Genomic DNA, 24,146 nt, shown 5'->3' on the forward strand with positions numbered 1-24,146 from the left:
GCGGGCTAATGTTGATAGAACGCCTCTCTGTTTTGCGTAACTCCTCCGTTCTTTATTATGTATGCTTTAGGAAAAAGGCCCGTCCCCGGCGCGTCCAATGTGTGCCACGATTTCTCTTTGGGATAGAGAGGAGGTTTGGCATGAAGATTGGAACAGCGATCTCCTGGCGCCGCGTGGAAAGGGGAGTTAACCTTCGGAGATGAAAGTTGGATCTGTACGAAGACTATGCTCTATCCTTATGGAACATAGAATTTACGGGATTTATTGAAAGAGCGCGAAGTTCAATACTCTTCTGGCCGATGTTATTGCAATTAAGAATAGCGATTTCATTCTTACCCATTTGATGTGTACAGTTTGAATGGGTTCGAAGCGGGGAGACCTAGTGAGTGCCGACGAAGGACAGCGTTCCGGCTTAAGAGGGGAACCTGTGGACTACCGCGGAGTTGGGACAATTTTACCCCTCTTAGGAAGTTCAGAAGCGTCCGGATGTCTGGTGATGAGAGTGTAAGCCCACACAAGGGATAGCGGTAGCAAGAGCTGCCAATTGTCTGCGTAAGAGTGGAACACTTGGAGTCCCATTGAGTAGCCCTATTGCAGGAACTCCAAGATAGCGGTGATGGAGATGGTTCCGTGGGGTCGAGTAAGTTCTTGATGGCACCACCACCTGGCGTAGACCTTCCATGAACAGTTGTAGATATTGACCGTCGACCTGCGTCTGGCTGGTAAGATTGTAGATCAGGCTTCTTCCGAGAATTTTATCCTGTAGCAAAGAGGTTTGCCCGTTCAAGAGCCATGCGGTCAACTTGAACCAAAGCGGGATAAAGGGATGTATGATGGGGCCCTGCGTCAGGAAAGTCGGAAGTGATTAGCAGAGTCAGTGGTTCTGCGATGGCCAGTTCCGGGATAATTGAGGGCGGAACCAGGGTCTCCTGGGCCATCTGGGGGCTACAAGGATGCAAAACGCCTTCGGATATGATCCCTGCGCGCAGGAGCCCACGAGGATCAGGGGAAGCGGAGGGAATGCGCCGAAGATTTGGAGGCCATATCACATTCAGAAGCGTCCGTTGCTACTGCCTGTGGATGGTAATTAGCCGGTCATGAACTTTGGAAGTTGATAGTTCTTCACGAGAAGCGAACAGGTCTACCTCAGGAGTGCCGAAGGTGTTGCATATCTTGAAGAAGACCATTGGATCCAGTAAGCCATTAGGTTTCGCTGGGATTCTGTCTGCTGAGCCAATCCGCCTCTAGATTCATGGACTCCTCTGATGTGTAGAGGCTTCTAAAAGCGATACTAAGTTCTCCTCGGCCCATCGGATTTTTTTTGTTGCTTCCGAGTGGAGCCTTGCTGATCTGGAGCCGCCCTGGTTGTTGATGTACCTCTTCGCGACAGCATTGTCTGTTCTTATGATGACATGTTGGTGGCGAATTTCAGGCCGGAAATGTTGAAGGGGCAAGGAAGATCGCTCGAGTTTCAACACACATTGATGTGGAGCCGAGATTCTTCCGGAGACCAAGTTCCCTGGACATACATTTGACTGAGTGTGGCCCCCTAGCCCTGAAGGCTGGCGTCTGTGAGCAGGCTTCGAGCTCGATGAGCATGTAGATAGCGTTTTTCCCGTCTGAGGTTGGAGCGGTTAAAGTCCACCAGAGAAGGCTGAGGCGGACTCTTGGGGGTATGGTCAATTTTCTGTCTTTCTTGGCAATAATGTCCAGCTGGTATGCACAGAGGAGGAGGAATGCGTTGGAGGCGGTCACCGGCGTGGCGTGCCCATAAGGTCAGGTCGATTACTGAGATGAAGGTTCCCAGCAGACTTGCCAGTTTTAGCAAGGATGATCTTCTGTTGGACATAGAGCTAGGCCAATGTCGTTTTCCTGATTCTTTTCTACCTTCTCTTCTGGTATGAAAAGGGAGTCTTGTACCGTGTCCAGCACTGCGCCTAGGTGTTCTATGCCCGTGTGGAAGGGAATGAAAGAGCTTTTTTCTTTGTTTACGATAAAGCCATGCTGTGCCTAGGGTTTCTTAAAGACTACCTCGATAAACTAATGGCCTTGGGCCGGAGGCGTGAAGAGCGAATCAACAGATCATTGTTGAGGTAGGGGAGTAGGCGTGTATCCCCTGTTCCGCAACATGATGACTGGAGCCAATAGTACCTTGGAGAAAGGTTCTTGGGGCCATGGCTAGTCTGAATGGCAACAGCGTCTTGAATTGATAATGTTGATCCTGTATGGCGAATCTCGGAAGGTACTTGCTGCAGCGAAATTGTGAATAGGGATATTACCAAATGAGCTTCGGTCAGATCTAGCGAAGTCAGCAGATCTTGATGGCGAAGAGTTGCCGTGATAGACCCGAAGGAGGTTTCCATCCTGGGTAGGGACCCGAATGAATTTGTTGATGCGCTTCAGGTTGAAGATTGCTCTCAATTTATTTCTTTTTTAGGGACTGTAAAGAAATGTGAATATGTCCACGAAGCGTTCAGCTGTCGGTTACCCAGGTTAGATGGCTTGGATCAACAGTTGGGTGAGGAAGCCGCCTCCGGGATTCTGCTGGCTTTGGCCGGATCCTTTGAGAGCTTGGCCCGAGAATGAGCTTAGGTGGTGATGTGGAATAGCGTTGAATTCTATCACATAACCTGTAGGAGATGACTTCCTTTGTCCACCTGTCCCGCGTGGTTTCCCTGCCAGCGATTGCTGAAAGTGTTGGAGACGGCCTCCCACCGGGATGCTTTGATCGTCATTGCTTGAATTTCTTATTGGAGTTGAAGGACTTGCCGAAGCATGTTGTATTGTTTTGGAAAGGACTGTTGCTTAGTTCCGAAAGGAATGTTGATTCTGCCAGTGTGGTCTTTGCCCGTCTGGATTTAGCGATGCGAGGGTAAGGATTTTGTGGGACCGGAAGATGAAGCTTGCTGTTGGTAAGAGGACCTGTCGGGTGCCCGGACAGATTACAGCATCGTCTTTTTTGTTGTCCTTGGTTTGGACAAGGACTTCGTCCAGTTCTTTGCCAAATAGGGCCCCTCCATAGTATGAATAACCAGCCACTACGTGTTTAGATTGTATGTCCGCTTGCCATGGGCGAATCAGAGGCGTTGCGTCTTGCTATCATGTTAGAGGCTAAGGATCTAGCTACCAGTGACATGTAATCGAAGGTGGCATCTGCTATGAAGGAATTGGCAGAAAGGACCCTACGATGCCTTCTCTGATGCCTTTTGCTTCGACTGGGGGAATCATCTCCAGGAGATGTTTGAGCCACACCATGGAGGCTCTGTGGCCCATAATGGAGGAAGGCGTAAGAGTTTTTTGATGGCTGCCGCCAACCACTCATGGGATCTACGAAGCGCTGCTTCAGACCTCCTATCAAGTGGGTCGCTGATGTTGCCCTCCCCCTCTTTGGCTACCAGTGCCCCGGAATGCCAGGATGGACACAGAATCAACTGGAAGGGTCTGGAGGAGGGCGTGAAACTGCTGAGGCATCAGATATTTTTTCTGGCAAATTAGGGGGCAAGCCCTTGTGGGCGGTAAGGATTGAGCCATTCCCTATGAATCCTTTTTTAACGAAGCATTCAGGAACAGGGAAATGCCTGTCGCCCTCCCTATCAGCGGGGAAGTGGGATGATGTGCCTTTTGGATATCCCTTGATTGAGAAGCTTGTTGGAAGCGTGTGGAAGGCTGGGGAATTTGTTCTTCAGCGTCCTCAGGGTGGCCGTAAATCCAGAAGCGGAGACCAGTTTTAGAAATTAAGGATTAGATTTCTTCCCGGTTTAAAGAACTGTATGGATTGTTCTACAGCTGGCTCAGGGGTTTCACGCTCTGTGTCAAAGAATTTTTCTCCCCCATCAGAGCCGTCTAAACTGGATAATTCTTCTTCCTCCCTCATTAGGTAGGAACTAAAGGGTGCCTGCCAGGAGCGAGGAGTCCTCTGAGGTGGGAATACTGCGGGATCTATGGGACCCGAGTAGAGGAAGCGGGCATTAGCTGTTCTTTGATCTCTTGAATCAAGAGCTTTGTCTATCTCCCTTCTAAAGGAACTCAGCGAAAGCTGCAGGGGGCGCGTTCATCCAGAAGGAGGCTGGAGTTAACTGCCCAGTGTTAGAATCTCGATTCAGGATCCCGCAATAGGTCTTGCCTGTTAGGGGCACAGGGAAGAGCGACAAGTTGATCCGGGGGCCAGCTTGAGGTGTAGCACGACTGCTCCGAGGCGTACAGGAAGGCCGGAGGAGTGCGGCTATAGAGTCTCCGATTAAGGGGCACCCTGGGAAGGCGCTAGACTCCCGGCCGTTCGAATCTTTTTCTTTTTCTTGGCGGGTTAGGATGACTGCATATGCTTGAAGGCGCCAGATTTTCCTTGGCGCTTCGTTAAACCGTTTGAGTGGAGCTTCTCCCCCCTTCTTTATGGCCGCCTGACTTTGCGGAGCGTGTGCGCTCATGCCGCGAATAACAAAGGTTTACATTCGAGTGAAAAAAAAGGACCTCAGCGTCCATGATTAACTGTCTATTTGCCAGCGTTCTATTTGCCAAGGGGTGGGGGAGGGGTGGGTGGGAAGGAAAGCGGTTGCTTTTGGCGGCTGAACTACTCTTCCCCAGAAGCGGGATCGCGCTTACTCACCCCTCTAAGGAACAAGACGGCACAGACTGACACGAAACAGACTACGAATAGGGGTTTTTGCCAGAGCCAAAAGCGTGTCTGCTCTCCTAAAAGGGCAGGAAAATGCTGGGGGTACTGAAGGTATTTGACCCCAAGACTCCCGCAGGAAGTACATGGAAGAATTTCATCATTTCCTGCCTCTCTGCCAATTGGTCGAGATCACACCCACACAAGATGCCCCACTCCTACAGTAGAATGAAACCAACACTATGGTGGCAGCCGCAGTTGAAACAGAATTGTTTGAATCTGCCCAGCCAATCAGATCTCCAGTGACCAACCAGAAGTCCTACTGGGCAAGAGTCTTTCACATACCGTCTGACGAACTTTTTAAAAACCTTTGGTAGGCACCAGGAAATATTTTGGCAGATACCCATGGGCACCAAGTTGGGCCCCTGCTCTAAATATTTCAGCTGCCTAGCTTCACTCTGAGACTGATGGTTTTCTGTGAAGCATATTTCACAGCCTCTCTTCCTATAAAAGCCTCATGGTGTAGAGTTGTAAATTGCAGTACTGCAGTCAAAGCTCTGCTAACCAGCACAGTTCAATCCTGATGGAAGTCAGTGTCAGACAGCTGCCTCAAAGTTGACAGCCTTCCATCCTCCAGAGCTTGCTGGGGGTAAAGTATAGATGAATGGGAAAGACACTGGCAAACCACCTCGTAAACATAGTCCACCTAGTAAATGTTGCGATGTGATGTCACCCCATGGGTCAGTAATGACCTGGTACTTGCACTGGGAACTACCTTTACCTTTATACCTTCCTATAAAAATGGCCTGGGTTAAGATGGTAAACATACAATGATCTTAATCTCTTAATGTCAAAGGAAATTAGATTTCATACAGCATGTTTCAGGCTGCCACAATAGAGCACCCACCGGAAGGGAGACTGATGTGATTGCCATCCTTCAGCTTGAGACGGTTCTTCCTAAACTTGCCCATACGTTTTTTCACAAGGGGTTTATCCTGGCACAGTTGGTGGATGATTATGTTGAGCTCTCTCTCCAAGATGTTAATCTCCCGCTCTGCTAGTTCCTGCTCCCGCTGCCGCAGCATCTGTTCATGGTTCTTTTGCTGAAGTGCTGCTCTTGTTAGCTCCTCCTCCCATGTTCGCAGCTCCTGCAAGAAAGCCAGACAACATCCAATACCTGAATTGTTACAGTTCTTCTCCTCTTTCATTTTAAGACTCTGGAATAAAAAAGCAGAAAAATGGGCACTGTCTTCCATCAAAGTACACTGTGGAGATGAACAAATCCTTGCACTTGAACTTCCCATGCTGATATATTTATCTACACAAAAGATTTGGGTCATCAGGAAGGTCAGTTATGGGTATCAATTTTATCTCAACATAAAATTAGAAACATTAAATTAGAATAGATGTGTTTCTTCTAAAATATGCTATAATGGGTTGACATTTATTCTACTTCTTGTAGCAGGCAATATCCTAATCTTCAAAGGAAACACAGCCAGATGGAAAATCTGAAGCAATTATTTCCTTATGGTGCACATACAGCTTTAGGATCACTGAGCAGGAATCTGCTGTTGCATTTATCCCTTAGTTTTACAAACTCAGTGACAATATTGTCACAAAATGCATATAAGAAATTTGATGGGTTAATTCACACTGCGTAGAGAGAATACCCTATCACGTTACTAGTTTAGGAACATCATCTGACACCCTTACATATTGATAGACTGGCATTTTTTTCTGTTCTATGTACTTTCATTTTTATTCTTTAAAATGGGTTGGCAAGTACTAGAGCCCCTAGCTATAATGTATCATCATATCACTGGAATATTAGAAGGTCATAGAAAAGAACCTTGGATACTCACCATGAAATTTCCTTCTGCTCTGAGGAATGGAGGGCATTTTGAATCTGGCTTATTCCCCCAAGCTACTCAGAAAGGAAGAACTAACTAGTCATTTCCTGTCTCCTGCCCTGGAAACTCTAGAGCTCAGTTTGAGTACTTCCCAAGATAGATCAATGACAGGAAAAATATAACAAACATAGAACATCAACAAGAACAATAAAGAGAACAGGTGGGAAGACTGTTATAATGTAGAAAAGTTGTGGATGACAAGGAAGAAAAAACTCATTTTGAGTAAGGTTAGGCAAGTCAGCTTTGGCAGCCTGAGACAATTGTTAGTTGATAAGATTACCATTTTCCCTATCCCACAAACTGTTTGATGTTGTATTTATTCTCTTTCTTTCTTTCTTTCTTTCTTTCTTTCTTTCTTTCTTTCTTTCTTTCTTTCTTTCTTTCTTTCTTTCTTTCTTTCTTTCTCTCTTTCTTTCTCTCTCTCTTTCTTTTTTTGGGGGGAGGTGGAGGTGGGTAGGAGGGCAAGATACCTTTTTTTACCTCAGAGCAGAAGGAACCCTCAGGATGAATATCCAAGGTTCCATTCTCATTCTGACGAGGAGAGCAACTTCAATCTAGACTTCCAATAGCAGTGACCCTCATCGTGGGTGGACATTATTCATCATTCACCACCTGTTATAGCATCCCACGTCCAAAGGCAGCATCAGCTGAGGAGAAGGAGTTGAGCTTGGAGTGCCTGACAAAAGTCGATTTGGAGGACCATCTGGATACCTTTCTTATTTCTTCCCTCAAAGCGTAATGGGCACATGCTGCATTGGTAGCTGCACTTTGTGCTGAGTATGTTGTGATGCCTGGAGGAATTGGAGCACTGTTGGCTTTGTAGACCTGGAAAATACACTGTCTGATGTCATTCCTAATTTCTGACCTGGACATCTTCTGTCCCTTATTCAGTACAATTAAGGAAATGAATAGTCCATTTTCTGAAAGATCTGATGCAACAAAATGTATATCCTGAGGGCCCTCTGCAAATATAACATGTGCCAAGCCTTTTCTTTGGCATGGCTGGGCCATGGACAGAACGATGGTAAGTGAATCTCTTGACTTCTGTGAAAGAGAGACAATTAAATGAAAGAATGGTGGGATTTGGTCAGAGCACCACCTTGACCTTGTGAAAAACGCATAGTCCTTTCCTGGCTAATAAAGCTCCTAATTCTGAAACACTTCTAACCAAAGTCATTGCAGTTAAGAACAAGGTCTGGAAACGCAAGCTTGGATAGAGGGAAAAACCTTTTGGGGAGGATTCCGGGTTCCGTTCTTCAGGAGTGGCCCGTTCGAAAATCTTACTCCAGATAAGGCTTCTGCTTATTTTTCCTAATTCACTTCTTTATAGCTTTAAATAACTTCTCCTTTCTTTTAAGAAGAAGAATATAACTTTGTATGGGAGTAACTCTCTGGCTTTTAAATTTAACATGGGGAGTAAAACGGACTAGAGAGCTGGAAGAAAACTCTCCTCCCCCCACGGCTAAACAAACTTCAAAAAATCCGGGACTTCTTCCAAATTCCAGTAACAAACCGGTACACAATCTTAGCCGATAATGAACCAGTGCCGTAGAGATAAAAGTCCCCGTTAGAAGCTTATCAGAAAGAATAGAAACAGGAATGTCTTCTAGCAAAACAGTAAACAAGCCGAACGAACTGATTAACATAACTGAGAGTGCAGACAGTAACCCTACTGAAACAGAAGAGCAGCATGAGCTATTTAGCTTATTGTCCCTTTTAGTGGGGACAGTAGAATATATATACAATGACCTCAAGTTGCTAAATGGTAAAATGAACAAAGTAATGGACCTTAAAAAGCAGGAATGTACTGAAGCACAATTAACTGCACAAAGAGAGATACAGCATAGTGCCATAAAGACCACTCCTGTTAAAGGCACAAGTACCAAATTTCCACAAAAAAAGCAGAACAATTAAGAATCCATGCAGCTTAATACTCTCATCTAACAAAATCTGCTTTCATCCCATCGGTAAATACAGAGGCACAGTCCCTGGACTGGAGTAAAACCTTCTCCTGGCCAAGCATCATCTCTGGTGTATACTATTATTAAAGGAAGATTACCACCGAAGTCAATTTGCGCTCAGTTGAAAATGATGAACTTTAAAAATCACCAATTAAGAGCTTTGTTAACTTTTAACTCATCCAGAATTCCTACACAGTTGCTGGGCGTTATGGAAGAGCTCTTGGCTGGCATCCAAAGGCTTGGTGACTCTTATCACGCGGTTTTTTCAAGACATCACCGTACACCCACTCAATCTTACAAGTGTCCACTCACCCAAATACCCGCATCTGAGAAATGACACCAATAGAGAGGGGAAACAAAAATATGGCCCAAGTTACAATAATAAGAACTATATTTTATGAAGCCTCTTAGCTTCAGGAGAAGTGAAGGAAAGGCAAGCCAATGTGATTTGCACACAAAACTCCCAGTATGAGGATTTGGGTGCAGGAGCTCGGGGCAGAAGCAAAATGGCATCTTTACATAGATGTGCTCTGCCATGCTTGAGCTCCATCAAAGAAATAGGACTGATTGCATCAAAGAATTACCATCAATTAAAAGGACCCCAGTCAATGGATCAGACCACTGCCTTTTACTAGATGAATTAATACCTGCAGATAAAAAACAACAAACCCTTCAGGGTCCGTCCAAACTTGGATTAGTCAGAAACATACGCCCAGCACCTCCCCTTATTGAGCTGGAACTTGAATGCTAGATGGACAAGCTCGAAGGTCTTAAACAATGCCCAGGCTGATGATGAAAGCAGGGAAATCGTGGGCTCAAGAACTTGCTGAGCTCCAAAACAGTACTTCAAGTGATGAACTGTATGGGAGCAATGCCCAAAGGACAGCAAAATCCACAAAACAGGACCCCTCTTCTCCTCAAATCAATACAGTATTTACATTAGATCAGATCCCTAACCAAATAAACATTCCAACAGGAACAACTCCAAACTCTGCAAACTATGAGTATGCATTGAAATTAATCCTCCCACAAATGCTCCAAAATGATCTGGAAATCTTTTCCTACAACAAATAAGTAAACATCTTTTACATTTATCTGAAAGTCACAGGATTTCCAGCGAAAAAGAACAGAACAGCGGCTGTGTATTCCAGGGATAGGGGTGATAGCTTGAATAGACTGGAAACAGCTAGACCTGGACTAGGCTCCTGATCTACATCCCTCGAATTCTAAGAAATTATCAAAATATTGGCATGGAATATTGCTGGATGGAATTCAAAAAAAGGAGACAATGACCTAATAGACTATCTAGCTAAATCTCGACTGCATCTCTACTCCAAGAAACATGTGGGCAGCTGAAGCCCCAAAACTAAAAGGCTATCTCTCCTATCACCTTTACCAGGGCTTCAAAACAAGAGAAAAGGCAGATATCAGGCGGGCCTTTTGTTTCCTGGATCAAGGAAACATTTGAAATGCCTCTTTGCAATATCATTCTCCAGAGCCTCTGCAACCCAATTGCGTAACAGGCCATCCCTGATGACCTCCCTGACGACCAGTAAATCACCATTACTAATAAACACCTATCTACCTCCAACAGATTCGGACATTGGACCTTAATGATGCAATGGGAATCAGCTCAACAGACTATATCAACACTTCATGGAGCTGAAAGTAATTCCCAAAACAATCTTTTTCATACCTAATGGGCGACTCTAGAAGCCGCTAGAATAGACCTTGATGCTGGCTCCCCGCGATTCAGCCCAGGAAGAGGAAAGTAACAACTTAATGTTGTACAAACCAAGTGAAACATTCAGAGACACCAAGACTAATAAAGGAGAGTAAGCTACTAATTGACTTTTGCCAATCTCAAACTGAAAATAATTATCAACGGGTCAAATAAATTCCCAATTCAGGAGTAACTATATCGTGCAGATCTCCACCAGGGGATGCAGCAGCACCATCTGATTTTGGCCTTTGCTCCCCTGAAACCATGGGATCATATTCATACACTTTGACATAGATAACCGAACAGAGAGCTGATCACCTGCCACTAGTCACTTAGAATTCCAGAAGTTGAGACCAAATACTTTTCCAACACTGAAACAACCAACAAAACGTTCAGATAGGAGCGACTCTATAAGAGGATCTATCTGAAGGACCACCAATACAGCTGCTAATCTCCCTGGCAATAACTACTAAAATCAGCGGCCTTCTGCACTCAGATATGAAAGAAACGTAAATTAATAATAATGACAACTCCCTTGTGATGGATTATTTTGCCAAAATTTCTACCGAACTATTCACCTTGGCCCGACCATCTTGTAAGAGCGGGGAGCTGGTTAATGGTTCGGACGATGAATGTATTCAAATCCAAAAGGCGCTCTTCGAAAAGACTCTTTAAAATTTTCTTAACCCTAATCATCATCTTACCCTGGCTTCTTATAAGGAATCAAAACAACTTCACCACCAACAAATCATTAAGGGAAAAGAAAAAACTTCATCAAACCCAAACAGTAATGGCATATGCTTCATGACTCCCTGAATTCCAACAACAGCAAAGAAATTCTGGTCAATTGTAAAATGGCACTAGTAATCAAAATCACACACAACAACAATATCACTGAACAGCTTGGATACAGCATTGCTCAACCCTTCTTAACCCGAACCCAACGAATTTCACGCTGGAAGTGCAAAGCGAACCACTAGTCGCGGATCCTCCAAAATATTGGACCCCACCAGAAGCAAATGTACTGCATCGACTCATTATAAAATCTCTCCAAGAAAAATAAAGAGCGCCTGGACTGGGCGGGATTCCCAGTGAAGTCTATCTGAACACACTGAATGGTGGACCCCAATTTTGGTTAAATTGTTCACTTACATTGGATTATCACGGTTCAATTCTAGAGACGTGGTTATCATCAATAATAATACCAATCCACAAAAAAGGACCTACCTGCTTGATCCTGGAAACTTTATCGACCAATTAGCCTCCTGTCCATTGTTGGGAAGGTTTATACTAAATACCTCGAAAGTAGAAGTTAAAACATGGATGACCTGAAAACAACATCACGGAGCCCTGAACAAGCTGGGTTTAAATCTGGAAAATCTACCATGGATCATTGCCTAACCCTCTACACTCTGGCAAACCAGCGGCAATGTCCAAGGGTCAAGGTGAAATTCAGCCTTTTTAGATCTGAGTAGTGCATTTGATACAATTTCCAGAAGTATGCAGTGGTCAAAGGTAACTTATACCGAGCTTGGAGTTTTTCTGGAATTACATTTATGCTTGACCGTGAAATTATATAGCTTAACACCACTTGTCAGGTCAAATTAGATCAAGCTGGTACATTATCTGAAAAAATTCCAATCACCAGAGGGGTCAGACGGGGATGCGTATTGGCACCTCATCTCTTTAACATCTACATAGCGATCTTCAAAACCACCTTGTGCAAAGTTAATGGCCATCCTCCTAAAATTGGACAATGTCCCATTCCACTCCTTCTCTAACACAGACGATGCTGTTATTTTATCCCAAACATCCATTGGACTCAAAAGATATCTAAGAGCTTTTTTTGACTACTGTGATCTCAACAAACTAAAACTAAACAGTGAGAAGTCAAAAATAATCGTTTTTTCCAAAAAATGACGTCCTCTTTCCTGGAAAATCAACAATATTGAGATCAAGCAGGTACAATCCTTTAAAAGCCTTTAGGGATCACTTTTTCAATACAATCTAAAATTAGATTACCTTCTTAGATCCTGCTTAATCTCATCAACCAGACATTACATGTCTGGCATAATCCAATTTTACTACGGAAAAGGAAACCAATCAGTAAAAGCCATATTAAAAATTTTCCAAGCAAAGTTGTTGCCTAAAATCCTCTACGGCATCCCAATTTGGATAAGCGATTTCCAACGTGATGTTGAACAAATCCAAGCATATTTTCTGAGAAGGATTTTGGGAGTCCCGAATAGTGTCACCTATCCAACTTGTTATGTCTCGAAGTTGGCCTCTCATCTTTGATGAAACAGAAGCTTGGATCATACCATAGAAAGTATTGGCTCAAAATACATTTTAGATCACTTGCAGGTGATATAAACTCAAACCTTTTTAAAGACAACTTTCAATTCTACTGGTTCAAAGTCATTGAGAACAAAATCAGAACCATAGGATTTGATTTGGACAGTGTTGGGACTGATAGTGAACTGCATATTTTCAATCAGATCCGCGAAAGACTGAGGGATCTGGAACATCATCATTTCTATCCAACAAAGGTGCCTCTTTGTATCAACAACCTGAGAAGAAACCTTGTAAAATAAAATCTAGTTTTGTTTTTAGCTTTCAAAAGCCTCTCTATGTTCCATTTTTACCTCAGAATTTTGCTGGCAGTTTATATAATAGTTTCCTGATAGGATTTTTGACAGAAAGGGCGTGTGTGCATGCATTAGTGGGGAGTGCCTAGGCCAACTAACAGCCATCAAACATCCACTTCTGCAACACGCCCCCCCCCCCCCCCGGCCTCTGTCTCTCTTCAGGGAGTGGGAGCTGTTGCACAGCACTTTAATTTCTGCAGTGGAAGTGAATGGTTCTTCCACTATCTTCTTTTGGAATCACCCTCTCTGTACTCAGAATATCTGTCTTGATAACCATTTCTTCTGTTCATGCCTTTTAGGGTCCATTCATCAATGCCTACCAGCCACAGTAAGTAAAGAGAACCTCCACATTCACAGCTAGTAAATCTCTGCATAGCAGTGCCAGGAAGCAATATCAGGGAAAGGCCTCAGTCTGTATGGCTAATTGGTTGGAACTCCAGGGCAACCGATAGACCACTGTGTGAAGCAGATGCTGAATCCCAGTTTCAGTGGGATCAAAATACAGAAGCAGACAAGACCATATTTTGAGGCATATGTCTTTTTTTACATACCACACTGATATCATGGAAAAAATCACTGAGTGACAAAGATCACAAAATGAACTCAGGTGCAAATGCATTAGAGGAGATATCTACTGCACAAGCCTTACCATAAAGGTCAGTCAGCAATGGGCTAAATAGACCTGAAATCAGCAAGACTCAATTTACAAAGTAAATAAAAGACTACTAAATCTCAAAAGCTTCAAGCTCCTTTTAAAGAAAAATCAGTAGTCAAGATTGGTGGGAGAGGTAAAATAGCAGTTTTTAAGCTGCTATTATGACTACACATGAAGTTTTTAAAATCACGTCTCCTTCTTCATTCCACTTGCACTAGATTGCTATTTATTAAAATACCAGTAAAATGCATTCATCATGTATGCCTGTGCAAACTGTTATAGTGTTTCTACTACAATAAGATAAAGGAGGTGATTATATTCTAAGATAGGGATTCCAAAAGTGGGCAGTACTGGCCACTGGTGGTGGAATCATCAAGGGGGGCAGAAGATAATTTTTTGAGCGCTAGGATGGTGGCGCAAGAATTCATGAGCCAGCTGGTGAGAAGATCTTGTCCTTCCATTCTGGTGAGTGGTGAATTTCAAGGAAAAGCACCAGAACTCTTAGCCCAGGGAGGGAGGGGAAACCAAGCCAAAGAGCTCTGCCACTGCTACTTTGCAAGGCAAGATTTTTTTTTGCAACAGAACTCTCCTCGCTCTGTAGCCTGGGGGAGGTGGAGCACCAAGGCAAAGAGCCCCATCGCTGCTGCTTTGCAAGGCAAGATTTGTTCTGCAACAACATTCTCCTTGCTGAGTAGTCCTTTGGGGGGAGCAAAGGCAAAATGTCCCATTGGTGCTGCTTTGCAAGGCAAAAAATGTTTAAAGGAAAAGCTGCAGCGCTGTCCTCGCTGTATATGGGGAAATCAAAGGAAGAGCCAGCAAAGGCATCTTTATTATTCAATTTCTCTGCTCCCTTTACATGGTTCTCTCAAAAAGACTTTCCTGACTGCTACTCTGCACTGACAGACAGAGTCCAGATATACTTGATTGCCTTCCCATCATAATGTTCAGTAGGGCAGGGGTTCAGTTTAGTCACCCAGCTTCTTTCCAAGCACAGAAACAGGATGAATAAGACTGAATGTGGGGATCTGAGACTTCTGATTAGTGCCTTGCAGCCTGATGTTGAGAAAATATCCCTGCAGATCCATTCCATTAAAACTGTGAAGACATGTGAGATGCAAACATACCCTTTCATACTGCTAAAACAGCTCAATAAATTGGTTTACTTTAACTAGGTCATGTTTTATTTGTGAAGTACATTTGTATATGTACAGTGTGAGTGTTAGGAGAGTGTTTTGAATTTGCAGCAGACCTAATACCAAGAAAGAGGTGTTTGTTCATATGTGGGGGGGGGGGGGAAGGGGGGGACTAGGGATGTGGCCTGAGAGTCAAAGGGGTGGCAGCCATGAACCACTGTTCCAAGAGCATGTACTACAGACCCAGCCCTCCTTACCTTTTCTTTGGCCCGGAGTTGGTCAAACATCTCCTGGATCTCAAGTTTCCAGTCTTCTTGTAGGGAATGGAAGGAGTCTTTTGGCATTTCAAAAAAACCAGACTCTTCTATGTTAGTAAGCTGGTTCAAAATGCTGGCAAAAGATGGTCTAGAGTGAGGATCAGTATTCCAACAATCTGAATAGGATCAAGAAAGGCAAACAATTTCAGATTAAAAAACACAAAACCACCTCCTCTCTTTAAATTACCATCATTTTTATAACATCTTCCACCTCCTTCTTAATTCATATGGAATACATACCGTGTTTCCCCAAATATAAGACAGTGTCTTATATTAATTTTTGCTCCCAAAGATGTGCTATGTCTTATTTTCAGGGGATGTCTTATTTTTCCTGTGTTCTGTTTGTCGGGCATGCTTCCAAACAAAAACTTTGCTATGTCTTACTTTCGGGGGATGCCTTATATTTCACACTTCAGCAAAACCTCTACTATGTCTTATTTTTCGGGGATGTCTCATATTAGGGGAAACAGGGTATTACTTGGCAACCTTATCTTCTTGTTTAGAAGGAACAAGATAGAGATTTAACATTTTCCTGTAGTGTTATTGGCCCACACCAGCTCCAGCTCAAGATGATCTCCCACAGCCGCCACCCGCCCCCCTTGCAGTCAACAAACCACCCTCACCAGAGATGGGAGGGTGACCCACCTTGGCGGTGGTAGGAAAGAGTAACTGGCAGGTCACCACCAGGTAGCCAGGGACGGCAAAGGAGGGCAGGCAGATGGGCAGAAGTGGCTCATGACGGCAGCCAACTGTTGTGATCAGACAGTATAGCAAGAAAAGACACAGGGGCAGAGGATGGGCTATGAAACAGTGGGAAAAGCACAGCCATGGGGCAAGAGGTTCTGGCCAAGGCTACGGGAGCTCTTGGCAGGCAGAACTTGTCAACAGGCTGCCGGGTCTTGGAGTCTGAGAAAGATGCCAGGGAGGAACTCAGGGGGAGAGATCAGGAAGTGGAGCAGAGCCCTGATGGATGAGCCAGGTAGCCAGTCAGGGCCCAGAGGGAAGAGCTAAGGATTGGTCCAGAGGTCCTGGTTGAGCAAGGAAAGGCTAGGGGTGGAGAACCCCTTTAAAGAAGGCTAGGAGAGGCATGGTCAGGAAGGGAGTCTGGTGAGGAAGACTCCCATGAATGCTGGGGAATCTTCCAGCCTGGGAAGGAGAGGTTAGAGTCACAAGCGCCTCTCCATCCCTTTCTAATTCAGAACTGGAACTCCAGCAAGCAGCGGGGAGCACCAAGGAGAGCGCAACCGTTGAGGAAGAGTGCCTAACAGTTAAACTTGTACACAATAGGTCCCAAGTTATCCAATTTATAGGGACTACTCGATCAGTATTTTTAATAACATCAAGCTAAATGCTAACTGCAAATCTTACTAGAAAAAGCAAAGCTTAGCATTTAGATTTAATTACCAGGACAAGAATCCAAGATAATTTTTGTACACACACAGCCAAATTATCACTTCTAACTGCAGTTCCTTGTGTTGCCATGGGGTCTTCCTTTGACCTTTGAAAGAGATTTTAAAAGTTTACAAGACTAGGGTCTGTGGCTGGAAGGGAAGGACTTCAGCACTGGTATACATGAAGAATCTCAAACGCATCCCTTTGGATCTTTTGTTCAAGATATAAATGTGCATGGAACCATATAGCTTCTTGAGGTCTGCAAGTATGGAAGGAGAAGGGTTAACAAAACTTTCCCATGTTTCAAATGCCAACCTGCCTCCAGCCTCCCTAACACAGTGTGAACCAAATGCATCCTGTTTGTTGGTTCAGGTAACTCCACTACCACCCTACCATACACACATAACAGATGGCCAAACAGGGAATAGGCTGCAGAAAGCAACAGATTAGCTGCCCAGTAGAGCCAAAGCTGGGCACAACTGCCCAGATTGTCTTGCCCCTCCCCTACCTTTTCTCACCAAGCCACAATAATTGCTTCATCTAAAAGTTGCAACCTGGATTTCAAATTGTATAATGCACTTCAACCCATGATTTGCTTACTAAGCTCTGTGTCAGTCAAGTACTAAGTCCAACATACACACACTTTATTATGACCAGGTTGATTTGTACTGAGGCATACATACACACCCACCTCTATGACTTTCATAGCTTTCCAATACCAAACAACTTTCCAATACCTTTCCACATTCCACACTCACCACTGACAGCCATTTCTGCACTGAGAGCTTTTATAGTTTGTCCCATGATTTGCAACACTAGAAAAGTGATAAAAACCTTGCATTTCAGAGGAAAGTATGGCTTATGAACCTCTGCTACCATACGACTATTTGTTCATCTTTGTTTAAAAAAAACCCCAAGCTGAGTCAAGTTCAAATGAACACGCATATACAAGTGGCCAAATAAGCACATTTACATTACGATATGCACAGGTTATGCAATGGCTGAAACATGTCAAAAGACAGATAATAAAGCCATATATTAGGTTCTTTGGTTCATGATTCTTTGACAGTGGAACCACAATAGAATAGTCATTGCAGCTTAAGCAATTCAAGCCAGAACTACCAATGGTCTGTAAAAACACAGTTAACTTAAAAACTCATAGAAACTAGTACACTCCACCAGTCAAATCCCCATTTCTGTTTGGTTTTCTTTCACTAAGTTGGTACGGTGCTATTCCAGTTGCCTTAATTTCTGAAATATTGTCAGGGATCTTAGTCTGGCTATTCTGGTATAAACTATAACAAGAACTTGCAGCGGGAGGGACCTCATACTCCCCTGTATTATCTCTGCTTTGCTTATCCTTCTTCGCACAGTCCCTGCAGCTTCTCACCTGCTTAATTAAGCAAGACAACAATTTAACCGCACCGTTTTCATACAAAAAAGAAGCACAGGACAGAGATTTGTTCTAAAGTATATGATTTTTAAAAATTCTCTTCTGTTGCCAATCAGTTACCGGTAGTGATTTTAAGACGGATCTCTTGAAATCCAATGATTTTTGTCTGCATTTCTGTGTAACCCTTTGGAGATTAGGAAGTGCTAACATGAATATATCTCATAAAGATTTTTGGCACCATGTTTTCCAAGGATTGCCATATAATGGCTGATAAGCATATCAAACACAGTGGTCTGAGGTCAAAGCACAGTTCACATGCCTCTAAAAGTAGACAAAGAAGCAAGCATACCACCTGGTATAATTATGGGCTAGAGAAGTGAAGTGGCTTATTTGTAGAATTAGCATTGCCAGAACTGCATTCTTAAAGCAAGAACAGCATAAGCAAGTTTATTAAGTTTGATTAACTCTTACCTTCCATCAGTCTGGCAAAAGGTTCTGGGCATGTTGAAGGAATGGGAAGAGCAAGTTTATTCATGGCAACACCATATGCAACGGCTAGGCCATCAATTCCTCGAAATGGTACTTCTCCAGTTAGCAATTCCCATAGTAACACACCATAGCTATTTAAAAAAGCAAAACAGGCTTCAGCTTTCATAAATTCTGTAAGCCACCTATTAATAACAACTGTTTCCTAAATCCAATAAGCGTATACTAAAAGTAATACTTTCAGAAGCCAAAGTTATCGTTTGTTTATGCCCAAGAATAATCAACATTTTTGCATTGTTCAACCCAAATATCTGAAATACCACCATGAAAAGTGGTTGGATTTGGTCACATACAAATACTTTTGGTGAAACACTGCTTATTTCTTAGGTGCAGAGTCTTTAATATATTACAGAAAAGGCAGGTAATGGCATAATCTCCTCAACACAGTTAAGAGTGTCATGCTTACCAGCAAGAACACCAATGGTTCTACTTTCTACACTCAATATGCATACATTACTGATGGTCACACATTCTCGGCTTTGCCCTAGATGACAACTGCTACTTAACCGTGTACTGGGAGTACTGGCTAATAAAATCAGACAAGATCCAAGAATCAAAGGACTGAGATTAGATGGAGAAGAGTTTAAAACGAAATGTTATGCTGATGTAATGACAACTGCAAATTTATATCCGTCAATATGATATATACAATGGAACAAACTGAAAAAACTGGATTCTTTTTGGATTACAAGATTAATAGGAAGAAGACGAAATCATATTAAAATTGTTATCAAAGGAAGAAGAGGATGAAATAAGCAAGGACACTGGTTGTGAACTGACATTAAATTGAGTCAAATATTTAGGAATAATGTATTTTCTTCTCTTCAAACCAGCATTAAACTAGTTTGGAATCTTGGTTTGGGTTTGTGCTTCAGGCTTAACAGCAATATAGTTTTCTGTGACACTTGCACTACATGCTAGGAATGGATGAGAACGATGGAGTACTTGAGCCTGAGGATCTCCTAGACCAGGGGTCTGCAACCAGCAGCTCTCCAGATGTTCATGGACTACAATTCCCATCAGCCCCTGCCAGGATGAACATCTGGAGAGCCGCAGGTTGCAGACCCCTGGCCTAGGCTAACTCACATAAAAATCCATGTTTGTTGTGTCTGAACCATGCCAATTCAGTTTGATTGTTTGTTTCAATAGATGTTGAAATGCTTATCTGGGCCAAGGGGTGGAGGTGATGGGTGCAGCTTTGTGATCATTAGAAACGACATTTTACCAGCTACCATAATCTTGAAATGCTGTTCCAGCATTTGATTCCTACACACATAAAAAGGGATGAGTATATTTAACTGAAGCACCTCTAATCAAACTACATACAACTGCATGCATCTCTACAGTCCCTCTATACCTCTGGTTCGGTAGTTCAAAGCATTTAATACTAACAAAATACCTCCACACATCACTGCCTTTAGAGAACATGGATGAGCGGATGACCTCAGGAGCCATCCAGGCATATGTCCCAGCTGCACTCATTTTGGTTGTCTTATGCCATTCCCTGGCCAAGCCGAAATCTGTGATCTTCAAGTTCTTGTTGGTCAGCTCCCCATTTTCCACCTTCTCAAGTATCAATACTAGAACAGAGAGAAGAGGAAAAATTCAATGCACATGTAGCAAAAAATAAGGAAACATATTTGCTCATCTTTTAAAATCTATTACCAGAAAAGGGGAGAAGAATCAAATGCAGCCTTATACAAGTATAAAGATGTTCTCTGGGTTACTACTTGAACTAGCAGGACCCTATTAGCATCCCTAATAAATCACACACCAGACTGAGAAACAAAACAAGTAGCAAAACAGTCAATATTATTCCTAAAAATCTTATGGCCACAAAAACAGATGCTTGCATCCAGAAAAATTAAGACTAGAACTGTATTCCAAAACCGTAAGTTTACTGGCAATTTGAATAACTCTACAGTTAATTTTTTTAAAAAAATTAAAAACTTGTTGACATGAAAACCAAGATTTGTTATCAAAATTCAAGAAGTTCTGCACTGAACAAAAATAAATGGGGGTATAAATGTAACAACAACAACAACAGATTATATCTTCCCCAGAGATCTGGTGGCGGAGGTTTACTGCAAGTAAGGCAAACAGTGGAAGAGGAGAAACTTGTGTTGGCCAATTATGTGAATAAAAGTCAAAGAACAGACATTTTCTGAAAACCCAGAAAACCAAACAAGAATACAGAAAAAATGTGACTAAAATGAGGACCGAAAGCTGGCACAACAAAGCTCTGCATGGCCAATTTCTGGAGAAGGTCGAGGACAAGGTAGACAATTAAAAGACCTGGCTGTAGTTAACAACTGGAAGTCTGAAAAAGGAAACTGAATTCCTGATTTTGGCTGCTCAAAAGCAAGCCATTAGAACAAATTTGATCAAGGCCAGAATTGAAAAATCCTCGGATGATGCAAAATCCAGATGGTGCAAAGAAGCTGACAAAACTGTGGATCATGTCCTCAGCTGCTGCAAAAAGATTGTCCAGGCTAAGTACAAACAGAGGCACAACTCAGTGGCCAAGATGATCCACTGGAATTTATGCAAGAATTACAACATAAGATCAGCTAAGAACTGGTGGGAACATTGTCCAGAGAAAGTAATGGAAAATGAGAAGGTCAAGATCCTGTGGGACTTTCCAATCCAAATGGACAAAGTGTTGAAACACAATATACCAGACATCACCATGATCGAGGACAAGAAAGTGACCATCATCGCCATAGCAGTCCCCGGGAACAGTAGGGTAATTGAAAAAGAACATGAGAAGGTCACTAGATGCCACGATTTGAAAATCAAACCAGCTGAGGTCTTCCCAGTCAGAGGCAAAGCTACCAGGGGGAGTGCGCTGCACTGGGTGCCCCCTTGTGGGGGCGCTAAAATTGCAGTTTGTTTGTATTTTTTTTAGTGTTTTTTCAGTTTTTGGCCTGCAGGGGGCGCAGTTTTTAGGCTAGAAGAATCAAAATTTCAGAGATTTTTCGGGAGACTCTCCTGATGATACCACCCAAATCCCAGTGGTAATCGACACACTGGGCGCCATTTCGAAAACACTAGGGAAGCACTTGAAACATTTCCGAATTGGCAAAATTAACATCTGTCAAATTCAGAAGGCAGCCCTGCTGACATCTGAACGAATACTACGCCGATACATTACAATTTCCTAGGCCTCTGGGTGAGGTCCGAATTGTAATGAAAGGCCAACTACCAGCTAAAGAGCTGGCAGCTGTGAAATCTACCATAATAATAATTGGGAGAAAACTGTGTCCATTGTTCTCCTTTGTTTTTGGATTAACAGGTATGTGATGTCAATAAAGACTATGGAATAGAATGGAATTAACAGGTACTTTTCTTTTTTCACTGTCTATCTACTTGAGGAAATTTTCTCCAGCCAATCAATTCTGGAAACTGCAATGCTATGGTACACTTGGTCCAAGCCAGTTAGGGCTGTACTGAAACACAGTGTCTTGAGTTGTACTCAAAAAGCTATATGAATCCACTGCAGTAATGATGTAATGTGTTCCTGGCAACACACACTGCCTGTCAGAAGGCAGAAAGCCAAGCTGTGCACCAGATGCAACTTGAAGAGAATCATCATGGGCAACCTTATACACATTACAATCACCCAGCCTCAAACCTTTACAAAAGGCATGAATGACAAGGGCATTAAACACGTATCTGAAGGGCATGCTTAATTTTTGATACAAGTATAGCTGATAAAATCCAGGCTTAACATTTATAAAGCACCTATTCTGCTAATGGCAGTATGTTGCTCAATCAATGTCTCCTAACACTGATTGTATCAAACTACACTGTGCTTATTGGATCTCTATTCATATAAAATGCTATCAACTCTGAGTCCTACGAGAAAGGAAGACTATACAGAAAATACATGCAACTTCAAACAAATAGTGTTGCAATTCTGAATTTTGGGTAAATATTTTTATTTGGCTACTTATCACTTGTCTTCTCAATGGGTACCTAAAATGACCTATAATATTGTCCTTTGCTCCACCAGCAAGTTCCCCCAAACTCAAACCATAGTTAGTGCTGCTTGCACATTTATTGGCATACAGTTACAGCACAAAAAGGGACGAGGAAGTAGCAGTATGCAGTCCATTCTGTCATGCAGCACTAACCATTTGGTTACTCTTGCATTTTATTATTGTATTTTATTATTAGAAGTCTATTAATTAATTACTGGGTTTTGTATACCGCCCTACCCCCGGAGGGCTCTGGGCGGTGGACAACATAAATTTACAACATATACAGCTAAAAACCCATTAAATTAAAACACAGCAGTCGATATAATAGAACAGCGTCAGCAATAAAACCCTCATTAAACCCTCCCAAAGAGGGGGGGGGGGAGAAAAAAGGAAAAATGAGCCCCATAGATGGTAAAGGGACCCCGAGCACAGGAGAATAAAGGGGGCACTTATCAGCAGCTGGACACTCCAAAGTTGTATTAATTGTATTGTTCTTTTTAAATATAAAAATAACCCTAAAATGAAACTTAGTATGTTAGACTAATATTGGAAAGCAGTTAACCTGCCATGTGAATAGTTAGAAATCATTTTAATGATTTACTAGCACTAAAGCCCATTTTAATTGAAAATAAAATAGGATCCAGAAAAGGGAGAAGGGATGGTTAGCCAGGGATCTCCCACCCCAGGTATAAGAACCAACACCAGGGTTTGCCCCAGGCCCAGCTGAACTTACCACAGCCTCGAGGTCTTCCTAGTTGCCAGATGGGTAATCGTTTTTTTGAGAGTTGGGAGGAAGTGGACGGGGGAATGGGGAGGGGGGCAGGGAGAGCAGTTGGGGTTTGGGAGGGGGGCAGCGGGAGGGCTTTTGTGCAGCTGGTCAGGATGGGATTTGGCCCCTTTGGCCAAGAGGGACAGGCTTGGTCTGGGGTAGGGAGAGGGGGAAATCAAGAGGGCTTTCCTGGGCCTGCTGCCTTTGCACCACTGTGGGTGGTATGCTCCTGGGTTGGGTTTTGGGAGAGGGTGGAGGAGGGAAACGGGAAGGTTTTTGTGTGGCCAGCAGGGAGGGGGTTTGCTGCCTTTGCATTGCTGGTGAGGCTTGGTCTGGTGGTGGGAAGAGGGTGTGAGGGAAGCACAAGGGCAAGGGAGAGGGCATGCAGGAATTGAGAGGAGGGTCACTGGCAGGCCCAGTAGGGCTTTCCAGCATGGATGGGCGGCCTCTAATTCTTCTGAACACGAGGATGAACCTTCAATCAATGGGTGTGCTGGACAGTCTCCCATGCACCCATTGGTTGAGGGTTCGTTGTTGGGTTAATTTGCATGTTAGTGAATTATTTAGGATAACATTATGTTTTATGTATGCACCTTGTGTTTTTGTTGTTCTTTGTGTCCTTCTTTGTTTCTCTTTGAAACGACAATAAAGATATATAGAAAGCATTCTCCACATGCTGGAAGGGGCTGATGGGAATTGTAGTCCATAACATCTGGAGTGCCAAAGGTTCGCCACCACGGCTTTAGAGTGACTAGTTAGTCATGCAAGTTGCAGGAGTTTCAGCAAAATCCTTTTTGTACTTTTGCAATGTCTCCAGGAACTTATTAAGAAAGTCTCATGCTTTCCTGTGCAAAAGTTTTGTTTAAACAAATTTAAATAAGGGTAGGTTGAACAACTCAATTAAATGAAGATGCCCTATACCAACTCAGACCATTCATCTACCTAGTATAGCACTATAAAAGTGTCTGGCAGAATCTAGTGAAGATGGAGGTCCTGTGGGTGGGTCGGGGGGAGTGACTGGTAGCCTTCGGTCTGCCTATGCTAGAAGGAGAGGCTCTACACCTTGCCTCATTCGTCAAAAGTCTGGGGGTCTCCTTGGACTCAGCC

At 43.2% G+C, this 24,146-nt stretch overlaps 1 protein-coding gene across 2 annotated transcripts in view; it reads right to left on the reverse strand.

Moving 5' to 3' along the window:
* MAP3K9 (mitogen-activated protein kinase kinase kinase 9) overlaps positions 1 to 24,146 on the reverse strand; it is a 47,448-nt gene that overhangs the window by 13,331 nt on the left and 9,971 nt on the right. For both annotated transcript variants that reach the window (XM_048486694.1, XM_048486695.1), the window contains exons 3-6: positions 19,687 to 19,867; positions 18,213 to 18,361; positions 14,897 to 15,072; positions 5,517 to 5,757 (exon numbers count right to left, since the gene is read on the reverse strand). In XM_048486694.1, the coding sequence (XP_048342651.1) occupies positions 5,517 to 5,757; positions 14,897 to 15,072; positions 18,213 to 18,361; positions 19,687 to 19,867 (747 nt within the window). The remainder of the gene's footprint in view (positions 1 to 5,516; positions 5,758 to 14,896; positions 15,073 to 18,212; positions 18,362 to 19,686; positions 19,868 to 24,146) is intronic.

The sequence above is a fragment of the Sphaerodactylus townsendi genome, linkage group LG02 (genome assembly GCF_021028975.2).
Source record: "Sphaerodactylus townsendi isolate TG3544 linkage group LG02, MPM_Stown_v2.3, whole genome shotgun sequence".
NCBI lineage: Eukaryota > Metazoa > Chordata > Lepidosauria > Squamata > Sphaerodactylidae > Sphaerodactylus > Sphaerodactylus townsendi.